The sequence below is a fragment of the Aspergillus brunneoviolaceus genome (assembly GCF_003184695.1).
Source record: "Aspergillus brunneoviolaceus CBS 621.78 unplaced genomic scaffold BO95scaffold_8, whole genome shotgun sequence".
NCBI lineage: Eukaryota > Fungi > Ascomycota > Eurotiomycetes > Eurotiales > Aspergillaceae > Aspergillus > Aspergillus brunneoviolaceus.
In genome coordinates, this window is record NW_020290738.1 from 41,655 (window position 1) to 62,708 (window position 21,054).

The window sequence follows — 21,054 nt, forward strand, 5'->3', positions numbered from 1 at the left end:
GGTGACTACTGGTTCTGGCAGGAGGTCAACCTGGAGATACTCATAGTACATATATTAAACGAGATCACCTTCCCCTTCCCCCTCCCCCTCCCCCTCCCCCTCTGCAATAACCATTTGGAGATATGATGCTGATCATCGGAGACACCGTCCGCCAGCCAGCACCTCTATTCCCTGTCCAGTATATTTACTTATGAAAGGATTGTCTTGGTGGCACTGGTGCCGGAGACTTTTCCCTTTCGGAGATCTACTTCCGCGGATCAACATTGCCCCGGATACCTTAATGAAGGGGGGGGCACTAAACCCTTCAAAGTAGTTGCAATGGCGAACGGTGGCCTTCCAAGTTCGGACCTCGGGAATGAAGTCTGGATCCTTCATCTATAACAAACAGTCCGGCAGCTGCTTAACATGGCTGTCCCACTTGGCAACCACACGAGGCGTGGATGTAGGAGATGTGGGAACAAGAGATGTGGGAGCAAGCGATGTGGGAGGGAGGGGGCGACGGCAAAGGAGGAGGACGATCCTCGGGTTGAGATTTCTAGAAGGCCACGTGCGTGGCAGCAAGCCACCGAGCCAGGGTTTGGTGATCCTTTTTGTTTTTCTTGCGGGGTACAGGCACAAGGTTGTGGTAGGCTACAGTATTAAACAGCCAAAACAGCCAAAACCCCAACCGGATGGCGTCATGGGAAGGTATCTCAGTCAAAAAGAGTCATTTCAGCCGACAATGGGGACTCAGGAAGGATGTTCAGGTTGGTCTTTTCCTTATGTACAGAAAGAATTATTCTGGGTCACCGGTCGATGATTCTACCTTGTTAGTGGAGTGGGGGGGGGGGGGGGTGACCAAGTAATTGGAAATCCTTTGGATTGGGCCAGACACGCAGCGTGCGGGACTCAGCACAGCGTCTTGTAAGTTGTCGGGCAACACAAGCCGATCGCCGCCACGGAGGTTAAGCACCAAAGAGGCTTAGCGGGGGTGTTCCGTTTCACTCCCACCCACGGGTCCCTGCGCACATACTCATTGCTACGGAGTACTATCGAGTAGATCGATGGTAGCCCACCACACTCAATCTTAAATCGATGGCAGGGCAGACTTTTTTTTTTTTGACCAGTTTACAAGTTGATTAGCATTTTTTTTAATCAAGGTTCTCTTAGTCAGGACTCAGGACTATGTGCAATAGAGTGATCTGGGCCCCAACTAAGGTGGGCATGTATACGATACGATTCATGCACCCGTGAAAATGTAGGCTTGGTTCGGTGCTTGCTCAACCGTTGATTGACGTTTCAGGTGGTGTGTGTGTGTGTGTGTGTGGACTCGAAGAGAAGGTTTGGACCGAGGGCTGTCTTAATAAGGGGTGTTAAGACTGTCTCTTCCCCGAAGTTCATCCACTTGTAATAATGAATCACTGCCGCTGTCGCAACGTGCTACTACTGCTGTCTCGTTGCACCTGACAAAGAAGCCTGTCACCATGAAGCTTCACCACGGTTTGTTGTTCCTGCTGGGAACTCTTACCACCGCCGCCCTCGCAACCAACTATACCACCGCCGACTTCTCAGAATGTGTCGTTAGTACCCATTTTCCAAGTTGCGCCTGGACTTGGTGTTTTCTCACACTAATCTCTCCTCCCTTCGGCAGGTGTCTTACTGGGAGCAAACCTACCCAGATTGCCCAATCACCGACACCTCATGTGTTTGCACCAAAGAGTCCAGCCTGATCGCCTACGCTTCAAGCGAATGTACTCCCAAGGAGTATTTCCGTGAGTTCCTCGACTTATCATGCCATCGTGACATCTCGCATGCTGATACCTCGCAGACGCCAGACACCTCTTCGAACAAGAATGTAATATTCGCCCTCGCGCCGGTCCTTCCCTCGTGGACCCGTCCGTTCTTGCGCCGCTCGTTCTTGCGACCGTCTTCTTCGTCATCCGGTTATGGGCCAAGTTCCAGGGTCTTGCGGGAGGCTGGGGGCCGGACGACACTACAATTGCGCTCTCATTTGTAAGACTCGGTCGCGTACTGGATCTCGCGCTGGCGGCTCACTGATAACGTCTTTCAGGTCTTTGGTGTTGTCGAATATGCCATGTACGACAAGAGTGAGTGACCTCCCCTGAGTTTCGACGGTTTGTCTATCTCCTAAATTGACACCGCATCAGTGATCTACTACGGCTTTGGCCAGAACATTTGGGACGTCCCGTTCGACGACATCACGAATTTCTATAAGGTGTGTGAGGTATACTAGTGCGCTCGCGGAGTAACACTGACGGATCTCCCCACCACACAGCACTTCGAGGCGCTGGCGATGGTCTACAAGACGCAAATCTCGCTCGCCAAGATCTCCGTCCTGCTCTTCCTTCTCCGCATTTTCCAGTCGCGCGTTTTCCGTACGTTTGCCTATATCATGATCGGCGTGAACGCTTCGATCGGCATCACTTTTGCGCTGGTCGACCTGCTCCGGTGCACCCCGGTGCACCTGGATTGGGATGGATGGGCCACGAACTACGCCGGCGGAACCTGCATCAACTTCATTGACGCCATTCTCGTGCACTGTATTGTGAACATTGTCGCCGACGTCATCATCGTCATCCTGCCCGTGTACGAGGTTTCGAAACTGCAGCTGCCGACCGGCAAGAAGATTACCGTGGGAATGATGTTCATGATGGGTTTGATGTGAGTGGAATTATGTGGCATTCAGAATCTCTATGTCCATATACATATACTGATGGGGAAATGCTCTCTAGTTTGACAGTTGTTGCGATTATTCGGCTGGTTGTCTTCTGGAACCACCGCTGGGGCGTGAACCAAACTGGTAAGCCCATCATCTCACCTTCCTTCACCATCGGTAGCAGAGAGTGTGACACTGACTCCGCATAGCTGGTCTCCTCCCGCTCATTCACTGGTCTGTCATCGAGTCGCAAATCGCCATCCTCACGACGTGTCTCCCCGCCGCCCGAGCGGTGGCCGCCCACCACATCCCGGGGATGAACAGCCAGAACTCGCGACGGACCTACGCCTCGCGCGGCCCTTCCTTCATGTCCAAGGGCCAAACCAACCCCAACAGCAAGATCTCCAAGTCCGTCAATTTTTCAGTTGATTATGTGTCCCGAGGACCGCGCGATGACAACAGCGAGGTTCATCTGGTGGAGATGGACGGGAAATACACTCGGGTCTGAAAGGAATCCCCGATACTTTTACTTACTTACCATCCATGAGGAACGGTGTTATGGAGTCATGAAGGGGTTTTGCTTTGTTCTCGGGTTTGTTTGATACCCTTTGCATTGAATACATCACTTCCATCCGGGGGGAGGCATCTGTCACCGGGTCGGTCTGTCAATCATTCAAAGATTTTTTTTTCTCATGTACCAATTCTTATCTACAAAGATCGAGTCGAAGATCGAGTCGAAGATCGAGTTGAACCCATTGTCATGAGTGTGTTTCCATGATGAAGTACACCTACAGATTTAATTCATCACTTCAATAATATCTCATCACACAAACTCTACTTTGTCTTCACAAAGATTTCATTGTTCAAAGCACAAAGGCTCGAGGGCGGAGACTCCCGCGGTGCAGCAACAAAGCGGCATAAGTTTAGTCAGATGCATAAATAGCCGCGTTGCCGTCGCATGCCAGGCCAGGCCCCGTTTCACTTTTCCCGCAACCCCATAAGATTATTTGGTTTGGTGAAACTGACGCGAACTTATCTCAACTTACCTCATCACGCCTTATTATCATCATGGCCGATCAAAAAACGAGTGAAGAACTTGCCAAGTCGCGCTGGGCTCCCCAAGGCTCCGACGAGCCATCCAGTGTAAGCTCCACCACTACCACCACCACCCCCACCACCACCACCACTCATCATCAGCATTCTCATGGTCGTGGTGGGACCCAGAATCGCCATCAAAAAAGGTCTTACAAAACCAAGTCTACTCCGCAGACGGTCCGGCCACCCCAGCCCGCCGTCACTGCAACCACCACTACCACCACCAACGGTACTACCATCACCGCCTCAGCCAGCAGCACTCCCAACGGGACGTCATCTGTACCACCCAACACGAACCCCAAAATCTGGACCCCGTCCCCGCGCCCTGCCCCCAGCAACGGCACGGCGCCGACGAGCACGAGCCCAACCCAGCACCACCAAGAGCAGCAGCAGCAGCAGCAACGAGCCGCAAGACTCCCGCGGGTGGTGGGCGGAGTGAGCTCCTCGCTCGGCGACGGATGGGAGAAGATCCCGACGCACCCGGAGCCGCCGACCCCGGAACCCTCCTCGTCCGCGCACAGCCTCCGCTCTGACTCCCAGTCGCCGACGAAAAAGAAGACGCGACCGATCCCCCCGTCCATCGCCGACGCCGTCGAGGCCCTCTCGCGCTACCGGAAGATCCGACGGCGGCTGGAGTGGAAGCTGCGGCACCTGGTGGACGGGTTCAAGCAAGCGACGAACCGCGACCAGCCGGCCGCGGAGCAGCTGTACGCGGAGCAGATGTTCAAGCTCGACTTCCACGAGTACTACGGGCTGCTGGAGCGGGCGCTGGTGTACCTGATGCTGGTGTGGAACATCCACGTCTCGCGGGCGCACCCTTCCACCAACACGAACAAGATCAGCTGGGCGGACGAGATGAATGGCGGTGGCAGTTCCACCCACCGCTACCACGCCAACGTCCTCGAGGCCCTCCGCGATCTCGACAGCCCGTACTTCGAGGTGCTGGGGTCCGGTGAGCGCTTCGCCCACCTGCAGAAGGCCAAGGAGCTGCGCAACCGCTGGAAGTACGCCGACATGGACCCCGAGGAGCGCGAGCGCGATCCCCAGACCTGGCGCGCGGGCTACAAGGCCTGGAAGGACGCGCTGACCCCGCTCGAGAGCTACGACTTCGATACCATCTTCGTCCAGATCCTGCAGGGCTTGGTCGAGGCGGCGGACATCGCCCAGCAGCGGGTCGATGAGCTCGGGCGCGAGGCGGGCCAGGATGATGCCGCGGCGGCCGCCGGCGGGAGCGAGAGTGACCCCGACGACTGGGACTTTTTGGTCGATGCGATGGATTGGGAGGCGGTTTGAGCGAGGAGATGATGATTTCTTCGGTACATCTCTAGTTTTTGTTAATATCATTGTAATCCGCAATTTCTTGTGGAGTTATTTCTTAATATTGTTGTTTTTTTTCCAGCGCTAGCGGGATTTGGATACCCTCAACATCACCAAGCATTTTGCCCTGTTTATTGCATTGTGAGGTACAATCCTTGTTTCATTTATGTATTTATCGATGCTATTTTTGGCCTTTCTACAGTTTTCCTTTTCTACAGTCATATATGCACATGAGCTTGTACATATTTTGTTCGCTGATACATGTTCGAGTGGACTATTCAGTTCGTGGAGGCGGACTCTCTGCTAGGCGACCATCCCGATAACCCGCCTGACAGTGCAGAGCATATTAGCCAGGCTGTTGAATGACCCCCAGCGTGTACTGTCTAAGTCAGGTCCGGGGTAATCAAAACACAAAAGATTCCGTCAAACCTCAGCACAAATATTAGTAAACGGAATTTACAAAGTTGAAACAGAAAAAGAAATTGGTTAATTACATAAGAATATGTCAAAAGATACCACCAATGAGGCAAGAAATGTAGTACAGAAACCTAGAACAACAACTTGAGGAAGTTTACCAAGATAATTCTTTTTTTTTTTTTTTTTTTTTTTTTAAAAAAAAGTAATCGATCATTATAATATCAATCTAGCCAAGTTCCGCGTACGGATTATACACGTATACATCAAGCACACACCCACGTAGCAGAGCAATTTACATACCGGGGGAACTCAAGGCACAGAATCACCCTTTCTTTGCATCCACGCAGAACCCCCACCCTTGGAGGAGTCGGTCCCTCAGCGATTCCCCATTGCCCTGCAGGACGGAAGGATCGTGGTGCACGGTGCACATGAGCTCCTTGGTGAGCTCGACGCAGGTCTCGAACGCGCCCTCCCGGCCGACGACCTCATCGTAGCTCCGGGGCGAGGCGAAATCGCCCGAGATGTTCGAGCGGATCACCCGCCCGCAGAAGGTGTCGATGAAGCCGCGCTCCACCACGCGCTGGGCCTCGGCGGAGTCGAACGGCCGCTCCGGGTCGCACGCGACGGACGAGTTCAAGTGCAGCACCATCAGCAGGATGACCTTCTCCGCCCTGTAGATGGCGATGTAGCCGGGCGGGACCCGTGGTGGACGGGAAACCATTTTTCTTTTTTTCACTGAGTACCGTACAATGTGCGTTTGCTGAGGTTGTGTGTTGTTGATGGGGTTTGTACGTGGGTTGTTGGGTCACTTGTGGTTTGGTGTATGTTGGGTTGAGGTATGTGGTGGGTTAAGGGGGGTTGAATTTATAAACCTTGGGGGGAGGGTCGGTCATTGGATGTGGATGATGGGGTGTGGGGATCCTAGATGGCACTCTCCGGCTATGAGCGCAGCGGTGATAAAGATCGGATGTGGTTAGAACAATGACCTTATCTTGCTCGTTGTCTTGGATCGAGGTTTTGATTTCGTTTTCTTTTCTGCCCATGCGCTCTGCTTCGATTATCACCACTAATGGTGGTGGTGAACCTTTGTTTCGAGGGTTTGCCCACTGTATGAGACTTTTTCAACTTTATCGTCGTATCTCTTCTGTGCATACCAGGCATACTAATATGATTTGATAGGCGTGATATTCGGGGCAAATAGCAAGTGCATTATTCCAATCATCTTACAAGCCTATAGTATGAACTACTTCCTCCATCTAATACTCAACACAAAAAAGGACTAGCAAAAGAGATAACCAAGCTTGGACCACGACTCTCGCCATCACTACCCCTCTCCCAATAACCACGATGAAAACCCCCCTGCATCTAAACAAAGAGGCTACTCTAAGCCGAGTAAGAGAACTGGCAGGTAACGCCCTTGTTGCGCGTGCCACAGTCCGAGTTCAGCTCCTTGGTCGTCCCGTCGAAGGAGATGTACCCGCCCTGCAGGTCGGAGGCGCTCGCATCGCAGCCCTCGCCGCTGTAGACGACGAGGCTGGCGCCGAGGCCGGTCTCGGAGGAGGAGAAGGTGTAGGGCTGGCTGCCGCCCGCGCTGTTGGTGCACGGGAGACCGAAGTCCTGCTGGCTCCAGGAGTCGTCGCTGGGGGTGCAGATTGCGATCTGGTGCGGTTAGCCACTGTTCATCCTGGACTGGCACGTTAGTTCAAAGAGGAGGGGTCATCGTACCCATGGCTCGGCAGCACCCTCGCCATTGGCCTTGTAGCTGCTGTCGCGGATGGAGGTGTAGTGGATGTAGGCGGTGCCATCGATGGCGGTGTCGCCCAGCTTGGAGAGCTCGCTGCACGACCAGAGCGCGGAGACCAGCTGGGGCCCGGTCAGGAGGGAGACGGCGGCGGAAATCAGGGCGGTGGAGAACTTCATTTTGTGGATTGATTGAATGGATAATGATAGACTTGAGTGAGTCAAAGGAGTGATTGCTTTGCTTGTTGGGGTGTATTGAGTGTGTTTCGTCGATGATGATGATGATGATGATGACCTGAAACCACAGATGACAGCCCCCTTTTATACCTTTTGAATCCACCATCTGTGACTCCTTTCTGTCAACATTGCAGTCTCCATACTGACGAGTGTATACTTGATGACCCATGTTGCCATGAAACCGACATAGTTCCGCATAAGCGAATGAGGTTAGTGGCTTAGTGCTGAACCGCCTGGGGGCGGTTTTGCGGGGAAGCATGACGCGTTCGACTGCTGCGCAGCAGCATGCAGCATCAAGCTTACCGTCTGTTAGAGACAAATGCTAGATAGCCTTGCACAAGATTTTTCCGGCAGGATTCCGGCCCCGATGCTTGCCGCTGCAGATGTCGACTGCGCCCTAATAGCCCCCATAGATCAACGTCACCCACTTTATCTCAGGATCGGCGGCCAATCTAACTTACGAGCTGTCCAATCAGATGTCTCAACAGAGCACTTCTATCGATCGTTGCATATTCGAACTGTTGTCTCGGGTTGTTCGGCCCTAAGGAAGTTCTTCACATGCTTGGGTCGCGGCGTGGGTTGACACCGTCCCTCTAAGCGACGTAATCAGATCTCGAGTCCTCTGGCAATCTAGATGAAAAGCTGTCCAACCATAGTTTATAACGAGTAACTTTTGCCATTAGACCTTCAAATTAAGCACTCTGGCCAATGAGCCTAATACGATATGTACACTAAGCATGTCCATCACACGCTGGACCCCCTGCTAAGCACCCCTAACACCGGTCGAATGTTCAATTCCCCGACAGCTCCTCAAACAACCTAGCCCATTCCCCAATATCCTCAATGAACCGCCTCGCAATGCCCTTCTTGACCCCACTTTCGACAAAAAACTCCCAATCTTGGTCCAAGTGCATCTGCTCGAGATCCAGCCCATTCTCCAACGCCACGTCGCGCGCCTTGCGAAACTCCGCCTTGAGCAGAGGAGACTGCACATACGACTCCTGCCACTCACAATAAGCCTTGACGGCGACATCCCGCAGCCCGCGAATCTTGATCCTCTTCACCGCCGGCTTGCTCGCCTGCTGCTGCTGCTGAGCCTCCGACTCCGCCGAAGGCGTATTCTCCCCTCCCTCCCGATCCCCCTCCCCCTCATCCCCCTCATCCTCCTCCCCCAATCGCGGCGGCAACTTGTCGCTCAAAAACGGCAGATTCGACCCGGGCGACGGCTCCCGCGGCGGCGGCGTCTTCTCGCGGGGCCCGTGGTTATGCAACGGATTGCGCACGCGCACCTGGTACAGGCCCTGGCGCGAGTTCCACAGGATGGACATATCGAACGGGCACCCGATGCGTTTGCGGGTGGGCCGCTTGCGGATTTTGGCGACGGAGGGCTTGAAGATGCCCCGATCGCAGATCAGGTACAGCGCCTTGAGCTGGTTTCCCCCGGTCTCCCCCTTGCTGGAGCGCTTCTTCACCAGCCGGTAGCCGTGGGACTCGGCGAAGGCCTGGGATTTCCCGAAGGCTTCCTCCCAGGTCACGTACCAGCCCTCGAGGGGTGGGGCCAGCTGCAGCATGGATGGGTCGGGTGGAGGGGGTGGCGGCGCGTTCGGGTCGGTGGGCGGGCCGACGGCGAAGCAGTCGAAGGGGGAGGAGGATTGCATTTGGGTCACGATGTATACCGTAGTTAAGGTTGGGAGTGTGGGGGGGGGTGCAAATAGAGGGGGTGTTTGTGATGGAAATGGGAGTCCAGGGATGGGATTTGGGGAGGTGTGGAAAAACGGTAGGTAAAGAAAACACCGCGATTCCCTTTGTGGATGGAATGGAAGTGGGCGGGGGAGTGGGCAGAATGCCACACCGCCCAATCGGAATTGGCTCGGCTATAAGTTGCCAAGGTTCGGAGATAATGTTTACATCGCATACTGTCCTGTTACAGTGCATTCATTCTTTACACCTCATGGTTTACAGTAAGTATATAGTATATGGCTGCCCACTCGCTTAGAGATGAGAAGTACTTTCAGCCCCGTTCGCTTTTTCTTCATGATCGTCACCATCAGGCACACTGCGGCGAGCATCTTCTGCCCTCCAGGCGCTATACCAGACGTCTTCCACCTGCAAATGCTGGTCAGTAGTTGTGCATACCATCAACCCCGAAACGGACCTGATAGTGATACAGCCAACGGATCCCATCACTCCATTCGTCTTCCATAATCTGGTTGGTAGCGTCGTCGAAGCTGGTGATCTTCTTGCGCGACACACTCGACCGAGCGAACCCGTTCAGGATATCGTACTATTCCCGGTTAGGTTATCAAGTAAGAGGTAAGGGGTAGTCTGCAGCGCTAATTCATCTCACCATCGCATGATAATGCGGCGTTCGGACCTGATCAAACAGGTCCAGCCCTTCACTTAGATGATGGCCGCGGTCGTGCGCCCACCGTATCGCACGGCTGAGCACGTAGGCGTCCTCAAAGGCGCAGCCAGCTCCTGTTCCTGTGACGGTCAGCTTCACACCACCGGATCTGGAAAACCAATGCTCAACCCGTACCGAATTCACCAGCTAAGGCTAATTATTCATACTGTCAGTACAAGTCACCACGTTGTGCTACTAACCTACGATGCGACGCGTCCCCGATCAACGCGATCGACCCATGCGAAACCACCCGGGGCAACCGCGGTCCATTGAAGAGCGCATACTTCTTCACCACCCTGATCTTGGCTATCGCCCGTTGGAGCATCGGGGAGAAGTTCTGATCGCCAATCAGGCCAAATCAGCTCTAGATGAACGATGACCGCATAAGCCACGGTCTCACCAACCTTGAACCGCTCGCCAAAGTCCTCCACCGAAGCATCCTGCCCCCAGCTAACCGGCGCAGCATCCTCCGTGAGCCGCACCCGCGCCGCGATCTCGTACACGTTGTTCCGGAGATTACACGTGAAGAGCCGGTTGTGCGGACCGTGCCAGAAGGTGTTCGCATCAGGGAAGCCGGGGATGCTAAGGATGTCGCTCGCGTCGGCGAGGGCCCGGTAGGCGGTGGTGCCCGTGTACCTTAGCCGGTATTCCGGGTATGCGAATCGGCGGACGGTCTACATATGAGCCTTGTTGATGACTATTCGTGGAAAAAGGGGGGTGCTCACCGATCGAATCCCGTCCGCGCCGACCAGAAGGTCCACCTCATCCTCACGGCCATCTTCAAACCGCAGACTCAGTGCCCCGGTAGACATCTCGACGATCTCGGTCAACCGACTCGACAATCTCAGTCGTGACCGATCGACACTCCGCAGAAGCGCCTTCTGCAGCACTGTGCGCAGGGTTCTTGCTTGGTGGTACCGGGCGGGCGTTTCTATCAACCTTCAGCCCAAACCCAATCTATCTAGAATGGATGGAACTCACCCTCCTGCCCAGTGGAAAGCAACAACTCTCCCGTCCTCCCATTCCTACCCTCCACGCATCAGCTATTACTTTCACCTAGCCCCGCACCCCTCAAAGTCCATCCCGATAAAAACTCACCGATGCTGCACCAAATGCCCGTCCGCGGGCCGAAAGAGATCCCTCTCGTCCAAATTCTCATACACCCCCAGCGCATCTAGCATCCGCCAGGTGTTATGGTGGAGGCTGATTCCCGCCCCCATCTCGCGGAGCTGCCGCGCCTGTTCGTAGATCCGAGCCTCCACGAACGACAACTTGGCGACCTCAATCGCGGCGGCGAGGCCCGCGGGACCGGCGCCGATGATGGCGACCCGTAGGTTGGGCGGGGACTGGCTGGGCATTGTTGCTGTCGGTTGGTGTGTTCGATTCAGGTTAAGGTTTGGGAGGGGAGAGAAGGTTTCAGGGGGAAATCCAGTGATGGGGCTTCTTCGGGTTATTATATCAGGCTTGGTGGGACAAGCGTTGGAGGGCTGTCACTCGGATGATGGGTTGATGGGTTTGGGGGGCATGTGATGGGCTACAAGGGGTGGGCTGGTTGTTGTTGCTTGATCATACGGTGTTGTAGGACTGGGGAGTGGTATCTGGCTGGGTTTTATGTGGGTTGGCTATGGTTGCAAGTGGTGTTCTGTGGAGGAGGCCGCGTATAGCCCTGTGTCTACCTCCCTGCGAGTGCTAATGTCCCGAGACCATGGACTTCCCCCGGTAGCTGAGTGTGGACTGTTCATATATCATCTAGCTAATTTACAACTCGGCAACAGTGAGAATCATTTCTGAGTCTGAGCCAGAGGAACCTGCAATATACCACCTACTATCCACATCCATCGAATACTTATCTCTTCAACTCCTCCAGCCCCATCCCCGCCGTCCCCATCCGATCCTAAACAGTCAGCCTGCCCCCGCCCCAAAGAAGGCCAAAGGACAAAAGAAAAACTCACCAAAATCCAAGTCGGCATCCACGTCGTCAAAAACCACCCAATGGACGCCATCTTCCCGCGCCACACCAACCCGGACTTCCCACCCAGCAAATCCTCCACCACCCTCCGCGCATACTCCTCCGGCGCCATGGGATCCTGGACCGACTCCCCCGCCGCCATCCTGCGCACCCCGTCCGTAGCCGGCTCATACATCGACCCCGGAAACTGCAGGTCTGGATGCTTATCAAAGATCTGCGTGCGCACCACGCCGGACATGACCGTGACGACCCGAACCCCGAACGGCGCCAGCTCCAACCGGAGCGTCTCACCGTAGGATTTCAGAGCGGCTTTGGAGGCGGCGTAAAACGCTGCCCAGCCACACATCCCAACATATTAGCTCTCACACACGATAGTTACCTAACCCCATCCCTTACCCCCCCCCCGGCCCCCAACTCCCGGGGTCAGAAACTCACCATTCCAAACAACAGGCATATTCCCCCCCAGACTCGCGATATTGACCACACACCCCCTGGCGGCAACCACCATCTCGCTGAACGCCTGCGTCACGCGCACCGCGCCCCAGAAGTTGACGTCGAAGAGCGCCTGCGCCTCGGCCAGCGACGTCTCCAGCGCGGGCCGCACCAGCGGCAAGCCCGAGTTGTTGACCAGGTAATCCAGCCTTCCTGACGTGTGGGCGCGCACGGCGGCGACCGCCCGCGCGATCTGCGTGGCGCAGGTCACGTCCAGCTCCAGGAGGGTCACGTGGGGCAGGTCGGCGAGGTGGGCCATTTTGGGCAGGGAGCGCGCCGTGGCGAAGACGTGGAACCCCCGCGCGTGGAAGGTTTGGGCCAGCGCGGAGCCGATGCCTTGCGCGCTGCAGCCGGTTATGAGGACGGTTGGGCGCGGTTCTTCTTGGTCTTGGGTTGGGGGCGTCATTTTGGTGGGGGAGGGGGGTGTTGGACTGGGAGATAAGGGTCGGAGGGTGGGTTTGGTAGGCGGATTTTAATTCTGATGTGGTGGGATTGGGAGATGGCTGGGTTAATATGCTTATGCTGATGGGTTGGTCGGAGTTGAGGTGGATGGATGTAAGGATCGCGGGTGGTTGACACGAGGCGGCAAGGGTTGGGGCGCTAGTGTTGGGTCTGTAGGGGCTAGATGGAGGGATTGCGGTGCGGTGGTTGGCTATTTCGTGAATTAGGTTACAGTGTTAGTCTCATCTACTGAGTACTTACGTGAGGTCTGTTAAAACTGTCAGCTGCATGAACGGCTGAGATCGATGGCGCCGGTTAGCTATGGCTGCTGTCTGCAGCCTGGATGGAGTCATAGAAGTGATACTGTGGACCTACGCATTCTGTAGTATTCATCAAGGCTACTGGTAGCTTGCACCCTGTGGGTCTGTCCAGTGTATTCGATAAGATAACATAGACCCATTGGTGGCGGTGGTTAGTGTGGCGGTGTAGGCGGTAATGTAATGTCTGTTACACTATATGACATCATTCCCCCAGTGGCAAGGCAATCACGATGAATTCTCGCTGGAAACAAGTTACACAAGGCATGAGTTAGGCATGAGACACTACATACCAAAGTCATTTCAAAGATTGTGAAAAAATGCAGCAAGTGTATGAACTATGCAAATCTAATGTACATGGCCAAGCCTGGTATATCATGCGAGCAAATGCACACCACCACATATGAACTGTATGTAAAAAAAACATCATGAACACATCCAATCAAACTCCAATCCCCTGGGGTATAACTTTTCGTCGGTTTCCCACGCTGCCAACTTCTTAAGCATTCTCCGCGTGGTAGGAGCGGGACTCCTTGCGGTGACGCTCCTCCTCCTGGAAGTACTCGGCCGAGTGGAGAGTCGGCATCTCGAAGCTGCTGCTCTTCCAGGGCTTGACCTTGTTGACGTACATCCAGTCCAGCTCCTCCAGGGTGCGGCCCTTGCCCTCGATGACAAAGAAGTAGATCACGAAGACAGCGACCAGCAGACAGCCCGCGAAGACGTAGCCGTAGGCGAAGTCGATGGCACCGGTGATGAAGGGAGTGAAGAAACCGATCAGGAAGTTCCAGAGCCAGTTGGAGGCGGTGGCCAGCGCCATACCCTGGGCACGGTACTTGCCGGGGTAGAGCTCGGCAACGATGGCCCAGACCATGGGTCCCCAGGTCATAGCGTACGCTGGGAGAATAATTAGCATGATGACAACGTCGCCAAAGAAAGGTCATCCGGGACTTACCAGCAATGAAGAAACAAGTCACAACAATCATACCCTTGCCAACATCGGGGGTGTTCTCGGGGGTTTGCACATCAAGCATGAAGTGGCCAATGGAAGCGAAGATCATGAAGCACACGAACATGAATCCAGCACCCACCATCAAAGACTTGCGGCGACCGAAGTTCTCAACAATGTACAAGCCACCAAAGGTGGTTCCGAAGTTGACGGCGCCGAGAATCACCTGGGTGATGAAGCTGTCGGAGATACCAGCCCCCTTGAAGATAGTAGTACCCTGTTCAATGTTAGCAAGACGGTCCATATGAGAAAGATCAAGATGAGCTTACATAGTAGAAGAAGTAGTTGGCACCGGTCAGCTGCTGGAGCGCCTGCAGAGCCATACCCAGGACGATACGGTAGAACATGCGGGGGGCAGTGATGAACTCGTGCCACTTCTGGCTGACGTTCTCGGCCTCGAGCTGAGCCCGGATCTCATCCAGTTCGTTGATAATGACACGGTGGTTCTCAGGAACACCATAGAGCTTGGACATGGTGTTACGAGCCTCATCGATACGGCCGTGACGGTAGGCAAAGCGAGGAGATTCGGGGAAGAAGACCATACCAGCACCGAGGGCGAGAGCAAACACGAAGGTGATACCCAGGGTAATGCGCCACTGAGCGGTGCCCTCGAGGTTATGCGTTCCCAGGTTGATCAGGTAGGCCAGGAAGATACCCAGAGTGACAAACAGCTGGTAACAACTGATCATGGCACCACGGATGTGGCGGGGCGCACTCTCACCCTGGTACATGGGCACCAGGAGGGAGCAACCTCCGACACCCAGACCAGTGGTCCAACGGCCCATGACCATCTGGACCCAGTTGCCCGAGGGAGCCGTGATCTGCACGATGAGACCGATGATAAGGATGACACACCAGACGGTGATCGACCACTTGCGACCAATACGGTTGGCGATAGGGGCAGCAACCAGGGCACCGATCAAGGTACCGATAGACAACAGACTGGTCAGCAGACCGGAGCGGACATTGCTGAGATACCAGGTGCCATCCGCCTTCTGCATACCGTACCGGCGGAGGTAATCATCCTCCTGCTCGAAACCGGCGATCTGACCGGTATCATAACCGAAAAGAAGACCTCCCATGGAGACGAACATGGTCAGGACGAAGGAGCGCAGCGTGACACGAGGAACAGGGGTGTCCACGCCCATCTCCATCGGTTTGTCGTAGCCAAGCGTTTCTTGGCTGGATTGTTGCTGGGGAGCGACAGCAGGAGTGATGTGCTCTCCATGGCTGGCAGAGGATTCAACACCCATGGTGGAGACGGGTGAAGACTGCGGGGATTGTTTTGATTTTGTCCAAGAGAGTAATGATCAGTGAGACCGAGCCCAAAGGAGCGGACGATAGGGAGATGTCGAACCCGTGAAGGTAGAGAAGGGTTGAACTTAATCACCCTTTTAGGAGATAAATGATTTGTTTGGGAGTAAGGAAGAAGGATGCAGATGCCTGATTCAGAAAGATCTCATTCTCCGGGGGGGAATGAGCAGCCTTTTATGCCTTTGCTCTGTACGAAAGAGGGAGGGGAAATTTTCCATCGGGGGAAAACAGATCCACGCCTGGGCAGAGAGCCGACATGTGGGGAGCCGACATCAGCAGCTGCCGGGGGGGGGGGGGGGGAGGAGAATGAGACCAGGGCTGACGACTTTCTCAAATGGCCCTAGGTATACCGTAGAAGGCCGGCCGAAACCGACAGGCCAGTCAGAAGTGACGGAATACTGGGGAACGACCGGAGTACCAGGGGGAGTTGCAGTACTATCGGGTTCCACGGGCCTCTTTCGGGACAGTTAGAAGAGCAGGTGACGGATCTCGTTGGCTGACGGCATCGGCACACGGGGGGGGTAAATTATTCTCTATTAGACTACTAGAGATTGGAAGGGGTTCGACGCCACCCGCCTGCATGGCACGGGAGGCGTGTGTCAAGAAGCCATCCATGGATTCCCCAGATCGATGACATCGGTTTCTGGATTCTGGTTTCCACGAGGGAAGAAAGAGATGCTGCTGTCGTACAGAAATGGATTAGTCTGGTGCCATTTTCGATATCCGGGGAAAGACAGGTTTGGTTTACAGTGAGCTGATGGTGACCGACAGGGGTGTGCGAGACTCGTGCATCAGCCAAGACAGCAGAGAAGAAGAGAAGAACGAAGAACAAGGAATCGGCAGGTTGAGACGGGCATCAGCGGCGCTCCAGACGGGGAAAGCCTGGCGATGGATGAGCCGTGAACAAAAAGGCATTCTTGCCCAATGTGGAGATGCCCCACTACCACTATGCCTCTTCGGGGCACTCACCCACAACTCCAGAGTTCGGCAAGCAAATGACCGCGCGTGGCCCGGAAAGGGTCGGATATCCTGGAGTGACCATCGAGTCTGGAGGGCCTGGAGGGCCTGGAGAAATTGAGGGGAGTGCGATACCATATCCGTTGACCGGTGAGTCTTCAATCCCATTATCCCAGGCACTTCCACTTCCTGCACAGTGCTAAAAGGAGGGGAAAAAGAGGGGAAATGCGGAGGTTAAAACGTCAGTTATGACCACCTGCAAACCAGCGGAGAATTCACGCACAAAACATGGGGAATTTGATATTTTACTGCAGCTGTTGTATCTACTAGGTACACGAAGCTATTCCCGACAGCGTCAATTGCTTTCACGCCCCTTCAACCAATTGGCCCTCGTCTACAATGACCAACCGACTTCTGGTACTGACATGCTCGCTAAGCCGACCGAGAGAAGCGTTTCGGCCCCGATGGTCGGCATGACGAGAATCGCCATCACTGCGAGAACTGCTGCCAGCGTCCAGCTGACTGCCATCCCGACCGAGCCGAAACTGATTGGTGGCGTCAATGGACTCGACCGGTTGGCTCTGGAATCCTCCACCAAGCTTCGTGGCTGCCTTGGTGCGAACCTCGCCTAAACTCCTCTGGCCAGGGTTCTGATCCTTTCGCGCACAATGACGACAATGGCTTGCTCAGGCCGCCCATTGAGTTATGACGCTATTCCCATGCACTGTCCACATGGTCTATTCGTCTCCGTCTCCGTCTACCTCTACGTACTGTGTAATTGAAAAAGTAGCAGATAATCTTGTACCACGTTAAGGATCCCCCATCGCTTCCCCCTGTGGGATAGAAGTTGAAGATGGTTCCTGACTATTGTTTGCCGGTTCCACTGATCATCCAGAGGCAATCCCCTGAGTCCCGAGTCCCTCTTGCAGAAACCCCCTTCAGCCGGGTAAATTGTCATCCTCAAGTAGGGCAAGGGCTGCTGCGCGCTCACGTGCTCGCTCGCTTAGCCTGGAATTCCGGATGACGTATTAGACCGCTTACTCACCAGTTGCCGTGGAACTTTCCTAGACAGGTGTCTCGGATCAAATCTGATCGAAATTCAATCAAATTCTTGTTCGGCTTCTGGAAGCTGGACTCCCGATCAGACCGCCGACTGCCGGTAGCGATGGGTTCGAGATCATGGATCGGACAATTGCTGTAAGAACCAAACCATTGAAGTTGAAGCCATTGCCACCAGGTCAAAGGCTGGAAATGGCACGGCCGGAAGCAGGCATCTTGCTTAGCCTCAAGCCAAAGGTATACAAGGTTTGAGATAACTCGGCCGTACGATCGTACCATAACGGCCTGCTACGGGATTGCCATAGGATATCATCCGGTCTGGAGAGTCACTCAACTTCATAAAAATCTTTTGTAAACCATCGATCCTATTCGCCGATTGTTCATTAGCCCTCCGCACTGTACTCCTTACCCCATGCGAACTACGGGACACCATAGCACCCGAATGGCAGCCCCGGGAAAAGTCATTCCCCACATCGCGCCAGTCCGCTCAACGCCTCAGTAATCTTTTTCCGAGATCCGAAGGGCGCCCGGTCTCAACCCACGGCGCCAACGCTATGAACTTGCCGAACGCAGGCCCAGCACGACGAGATTTTTTCTCTTGAGGCCCGATCTGTCAAAAGCAACGGTCTCCCGATCATCTGGCAATCACAATTACCGATAGTGTTGGTCGGAGACACTACCGAAAGAGTGAACTATCTCCGAGTTCTTTGGTAGTGACGACACTTCGGCAGAGCCCGCACAGCCCATGTGAATCTAGGGAGTTAATTTGCTTGGATGGGCACGAAACCTTGATTTCTGACACAGTGACATGATTCTTGATGGGATTGCGGGTTTCTCTCAAGCCACACTGGGGGACCATGTGATTCTCCTCCGTGCGTCACCTATTACCTTGATACACTTGCTTCGGATGTCTCCCGAATCCACTGGCTTTTTGACAGAAGCACGTGGAAATCTGGCAGTTTGGACTGAGAACTAGATCGAAGGTTCGAGGCCGTTATCTTCGGTGCACCCTACTTCCAGCTCGAAAAAAAAGGGGATTTTCCCGAGGTCACTGGCCAGGTGATCTCTTTCATCTTACTGGTGGAAGGCCTACTACATGGCGTATTCGAATCTTGCAAAGATTCTCAGGTGTCACGTGCACACCATACTCGTCCTTGAGAACTTCGATATAAGGCCTACATGTGTGTGCTTGTCAGTGAGCTGGCAGGCGCTTCGAATTTCTTCCCGTGTTTTTCGCAGTTCTCGAGTCGGGCCTATATGATAGATACGAGCGGCGTTGAACGTAGGTTGCACCTCGAATCGTCCGACCGCATGATTGTCGGATAGCCAAATGTCATATGTACCCATTGAACTCAAGCACACTACGCATACGTTGTCTTGTATGATTGAACTCTCCATTGCAATCTTCGTGACTTATAGATATTTGTTGAGACATGCTGGTCGCCCTGCAGACCGGCGCCCGATAAATGGTTCAAGTATATATTTCTCCGCTGGCCGAGTCCTTCACCGGCACTGGTGCAACGACGCAACATTACTAGTAGGATGGAACTGCAACTCCTGGTCTTGATCTAACGACACACAAGACATGGATATCACACATGATAGTCGGTTATTTGAGATGGACCAGTTGAGGCCGCTCTTCTCCACGAAGCATCACAAACTATACATAGAGCGTCCAGATAAAATCACTTGAAATTGATTTTGTCTACTGGGAGTCTCATGTGAGTACAGCGCCAGACAGACCCACCCTCGCAGCATCATGCCTAAATACAGCCTAGCGCTAGCGGGTCGCTGCCCGCGCGTTCCGGGGTAAATAAGCTTAGATTTCTGTATAGTGTATACTTCTCAGACTCCAAGGGGAGATAGAGATCTCTTCCATGTTGCGTGCAGTTTACGAGTGAAGTCTTCTAGTCTCTCTGACTTTTTACGTTCATGTATCGGCAATGACTTTGTTTTACTCCGCAAGTAGCCTGTCTTTTCCAATGCTACCTACCACCATTTTCATCAGCCTTGCTTGCAGCTCTCTGGCCAGAAGATCTACTGCAAACCTCAATGTGTCGACAACCACAATGACTCAGCTTGGATGTGATGCAACGTGTCAGACTTGCTTCCAAGCCGGATTGGCCGCCGATGTTAAGATGTTCGGTACGAGCTTCGATTCCGGATTCTACAGCACCGCAAGCAACTTTACTGGTTCTGCTGCAGGTGATCTGCTGAATTTTGAAGCCATCGAAACGGACACACCCAACGTGATCACCGGAATGACCGCCTACCGCTTCCACTATGTACTACACGGGACCTGAATGGCAGCCTCGTCCCCGCCACCGGATTCATCGGGATGCCATATACTTCGTTCCGACCCGATGCGAAGTTTCCCGTCGTCGCCTATGCCCACGCCACCATTGGTGTCTTCGCTGGTTGTCCTCCCCCCACCACCACCGCCGACCTCTACGACTACCACAGCTGGAGCCTCCTGCTTGAGAACGGGTACGCAGTCGTCGCGCCGGACTACGCGGGTCTCGGAAATAATGCCACCCTCCATAAGTACCTCTCGCTCCCTGCCCACGCCAGTGACCTTTACTACGCCATGGTCGTCGCGCGCAAGGCTTCTACCCTACACTTTCACCTCAGAATAGATGAGCGTGGGTCACAGCCAGGGAGGCGGGGCCGTGTGGAAGCTGTCGGAGAGTGAACTGGTCAAAACCCACGGCGCGGGAGAATACCTGGGCACCGTGGCTCTAGCACCCGTCAGCAGGATCTACGATATGACAGTGCTCACGGCTGGAACCGTTCTGACAGCCAGCAAGTATGCGAGCTATGATATCACCTACGAAGCCCTTTGGCTGTCCCTCGCGCTTAAGCGCGTCATCCCCAGGATCGACCTCTCCTTCTTCTCCGACACCTTCCTCCAGCGCGTCGACATCGCTGAGCTCGCGCAGGCATGCTACTATAGCATCATGTCGCTAGGGTACGGTCTGAGACCGTCAGAAATGATTAGAAACACGAGCGCACTCGTGAACAATGTCCCTATTCAAGCGTGGCAGAACGCAATGGCCCCTGCCAATGGAGGTACATCGGATACACCGATGCTCATCGCTCAGGGTTTGAATGACACCGTTGTCCTACCGCAGATCACCGCCCGCTCCTTCAACGCGAGTTGTCTATCGGGCAATGAGGTTCACATGAGCGTCTATGCGGACATGGACCATACCGGTGTCTTGACGGCGAGTTCTCCTGAGTGGCTGGGGTTCATTCGGGATCGCTTCGAGCGGAAGTCGACTAGTGACAGGTGTAGTGTCGTCCAGCGTGCATCCTTTGACAGGGCTCATTTGGTGACTGAGGCGGAGTCAAGTGAAGACACTAGTCTCTGATGTGAATGAATACCGAGTTGATGTTCTTGGCTGCTTTCATGAATAGGCACCAGCCTTGATCCAGACTGAAACGATACAACTTCATATTCGAAGCGGCTACTAGGCCATGTCTTAAGTCTTGCTCTTGTATAGGTCTGTCGCTGCGCAAACGCGGGTAGCGTCTGGAGCAAATGTCCACCCTGCCAAGATCGGTTTCAAGTTTGACGTGGAAGACCCACTGCTACCCCTTGAGGCATATGATTGTTGTACTTCGTTATGGTGT

The 21,054-nt window shown here is 54.2% G+C and overlaps 9 protein-coding genes across 9 annotated transcripts; 3 read left to right on the forward strand and 6 right to left on the reverse strand.

The window, feature by feature from the left end:
- Nucleotides 1-1,463: 1,463 nt before the first annotated feature.
- Nucleotides 1,464-3,164, forward strand: BO95DRAFT_405758 (uncharacterized protein; the record flags this gene model as incomplete). The annotated part of the gene is made up of 8 exons (XM_025584017.1): nt 1,464-1,559; nt 1,631-1,751; nt 1,808-1,992; nt 2,051-2,087; nt 2,148-2,215; nt 2,276-2,661; nt 2,733-2,800; nt 2,866-3,164. The coding sequence occupies 8 exons, from the start codon at nt 1,464-1,466 to the stop codon at nt 3,162-3,164; spliced, it is 1,260 nt and encodes a 419-aa protein (XP_025446054.1).
- Nucleotides 3,165-3,715: 551 nt separating this feature from the next.
- Nucleotides 3,716-5,481, forward strand: BO95DRAFT_439180 (uncharacterized protein). The gene has a single exon (XM_025585675.1). The coding sequence runs from the start codon at nt 3,725-3,727 to the stop codon at nt 5,042-5,044; it is 1,320 nt and encodes a 439-aa protein (XP_025446055.1). The 5' UTR covers nt 3,716-3,724; the 3' UTR covers nt 5,045-5,481.
- Nucleotides 5,482-5,807: 326 nt separating this feature from the next.
- On the reverse strand, nt 5,808-6,206 carry BO95DRAFT_428324 (uncharacterized protein; the record flags this gene model as incomplete). The annotated part of the gene is made up of 1 exon (XM_025584839.1): nt 5,808-6,206. One exon carries the CDS (start codon nt 6,204-6,206, stop codon nt 5,808-5,810), a length of 399 nt encoding a protein of 132 aa, XP_025446056.1.
- A 662-nt stretch (nt 6,207-6,868) lies between these two features.
- On the reverse strand, nt 6,869-7,405 carry BO95DRAFT_428325 (uncharacterized protein; the record flags this gene model as incomplete). Its single annotated transcript, XM_025584840.1, has 2 exons — nt 6,869-7,144; nt 7,211-7,405. The coding sequence occupies 2 exons, from the start codon at nt 7,403-7,405 to the stop codon at nt 6,869-6,871; spliced, it is 471 nt and encodes a 156-aa protein (XP_025446057.1).
- An 866-nt stretch (nt 7,406-8,271) lies between these two features.
- On the reverse strand, nt 8,272-8,469 carry BO95DRAFT_328857 (uncharacterized protein; the record flags this gene model as incomplete). The annotated part of the gene is made up of 1 exon (XM_025581889.1): nt 8,272-8,469. A coding segment is annotated over one exon (198 nt), but the record flags the coding sequence as incomplete, so codon positions are not given.
- Nucleotides 8,470-9,416: 947 nt separating this feature from the next.
- On the reverse strand, nt 9,417-11,261 carry BO95DRAFT_470870 (FAD/NAD(P)-binding domain-containing protein). Its single transcript, XM_025589542.1, has 9 exons — nt 10,965-11,261; nt 10,848-10,891; nt 10,592-10,797; nt 10,271-10,540; nt 10,071-10,203; nt 10,002-10,019; nt 9,810-9,946; nt 9,618-9,746; nt 9,417-9,568 (listed from the first exon to the last, which is right to left on the reverse strand). Exons 1-9 carry the CDS (start codon nt 11,222-11,224, stop codon nt 9,455-9,457), a joined length of 1,311 nt encoding a protein of 436 aa, XP_025446059.1. The 5' UTR covers nt 11,225-11,261; the 3' UTR covers nt 9,417-9,454.
- A 352-nt stretch (nt 11,262-11,613) lies between these two features.
- On the reverse strand, nt 11,614-12,979 carry BO95DRAFT_439183 (oxidoreductase). Its single transcript, XM_025585676.1, has 3 exons — nt 12,271-12,979; nt 11,819-12,165; nt 11,614-11,760 (listed from the first exon to the last, which is right to left on the reverse strand). The coding sequence occupies exons 1-3, from the start codon at nt 12,731-12,733 to the stop codon at nt 11,713-11,715; spliced, it is 858 nt and encodes a 285-aa protein (XP_025446060.1). The 5' UTR covers nt 12,734-12,979; the 3' UTR covers nt 11,614-11,712.
- A 414-nt stretch (nt 12,980-13,393) lies between these two features.
- BO95DRAFT_470872 (sugar porter family MFS transporter) lies at nt 13,394-15,705 on the reverse strand. Its single transcript, XM_025589543.1, has 3 exons — nt 14,361-15,705; nt 14,038-14,308; nt 13,394-13,979 (listed from the first exon to the last, which is right to left on the reverse strand). The coding sequence occupies exons 1-3, from the start codon at nt 15,342-15,344 to the stop codon at nt 13,585-13,587; spliced, it is 1,650 nt and encodes a 549-aa protein (XP_025446061.1). The 5' UTR covers nt 15,345-15,705; the 3' UTR covers nt 13,394-13,584.
- Nucleotides 15,706-19,312: 3,607 nt separating this feature from the next.
- On the forward strand, nt 19,313-21,024 carry BO95DRAFT_511359 (alpha/beta hydrolase family protein). The gene is made up of 3 exons (XM_025591429.1): nt 19,313-19,706; nt 19,793-20,011; nt 20,058-21,024. Exons 1-3 carry the CDS (start codon nt 19,365-19,367, stop codon nt 20,790-20,792), a joined length of 1,296 nt encoding a protein of 431 aa, XP_025446062.1. The 5' UTR covers nt 19,313-19,364; the 3' UTR covers nt 20,793-21,024.
- The last annotated feature ends 30 nt before the right edge of the window (nt 21,025-21,054 follow it).

Excerpts from the sequence above, each read along its gene's own strand:
- BO95DRAFT_470870 (XM_025589542.1), bottom strand. The coding sequence starts at position 11,224 with ATGCCCAGCCAGTCCCCGCCCAACCTACGGGTCGCCATCATCGGCGCC. Across the intron at positions 10,798-10,847 it reads GCTTTCCACTGGGCAGGAGG|AAACGCCCGCCCGGTACCAC; the intron begins GTGAGTTCCATC and ends GAAGGTTGATAG. Across the intron at positions 9,569-9,617 it reads GTTGGCTGTATCACTATCAG|GTGGAAGACGTCTGGTATAG; the intron begins GTCCGTTTCGGG and ends CAGCATTTGCAG.
- BO95DRAFT_439180 (XM_025585675.1), top strand. The coding sequence starts at position 3,725 with ATGGCCGATCAAAAAACGAGTGAAGAACTTGCCAAGTCGCGCTGGGCT.
- BO95DRAFT_439183 (XM_025585676.1), bottom strand. The coding sequence starts at position 12,733 with ATGACGCCCCCAACCCAAGACCAAGAAGAACCGCGCCCAACCGTCCTC. Across the intron at positions 12,166-12,270 it reads TATGCCTGTTGTTTGGAATG|CGTTTTACGCCGCCTCCAAA; the intron begins GTGAGTTTCTGA and ends GTGGCTGGGCAG. Across the intron at positions 11,761-11,818 it reads GGATGCCGACTTGGATTTTG|GATCGGATGGGGACGGCGGG; the intron begins GTGAGTTTTTCT and ends CTGACTGTTTAG.
- BO95DRAFT_511359 (XM_025591429.1), top strand. The coding sequence starts at position 19,365 with ATGACTTTGTTTTACTCCGCAAGTAGCCTGTCTTTTCCAATGCTACCT. Across the intron at positions 19,707-19,792 it reads CCGCCTACCGCTTCCACTAT|TTTCCCGTCGTCGCCTATGC; the intron begins GTACTACACGGG and ends CCCGATGCGAAG. Across the intron at positions 20,012-20,057 it reads GTGACCTTTACTACGCCATG|ATGAGCGTGGGTCACAGCCA; the intron begins GTCGTCGCGCGC and ends ACCTCAGAATAG.
- BO95DRAFT_470872 (XM_025589543.1), bottom strand. The coding sequence starts at position 15,344 with ATGGGTGTTGAATCCTCTGCCAGCCATGGAGAGCACATCACTCCTGCT. Across the intron at positions 14,309-14,360 it reads CCAACTACTTCTTCTACTAT|GGTACTACTATCTTCAAGGG; the intron begins GTAAGCTCATCT and ends AACATTGAACAG. Across the intron at positions 13,980-14,037 it reads GACTTGTTTCTTCATTGCTG|CGTACGCTATGACCTGGGGA; the intron begins GTAAGTCCCGGA and ends TTATTCTCCCAG.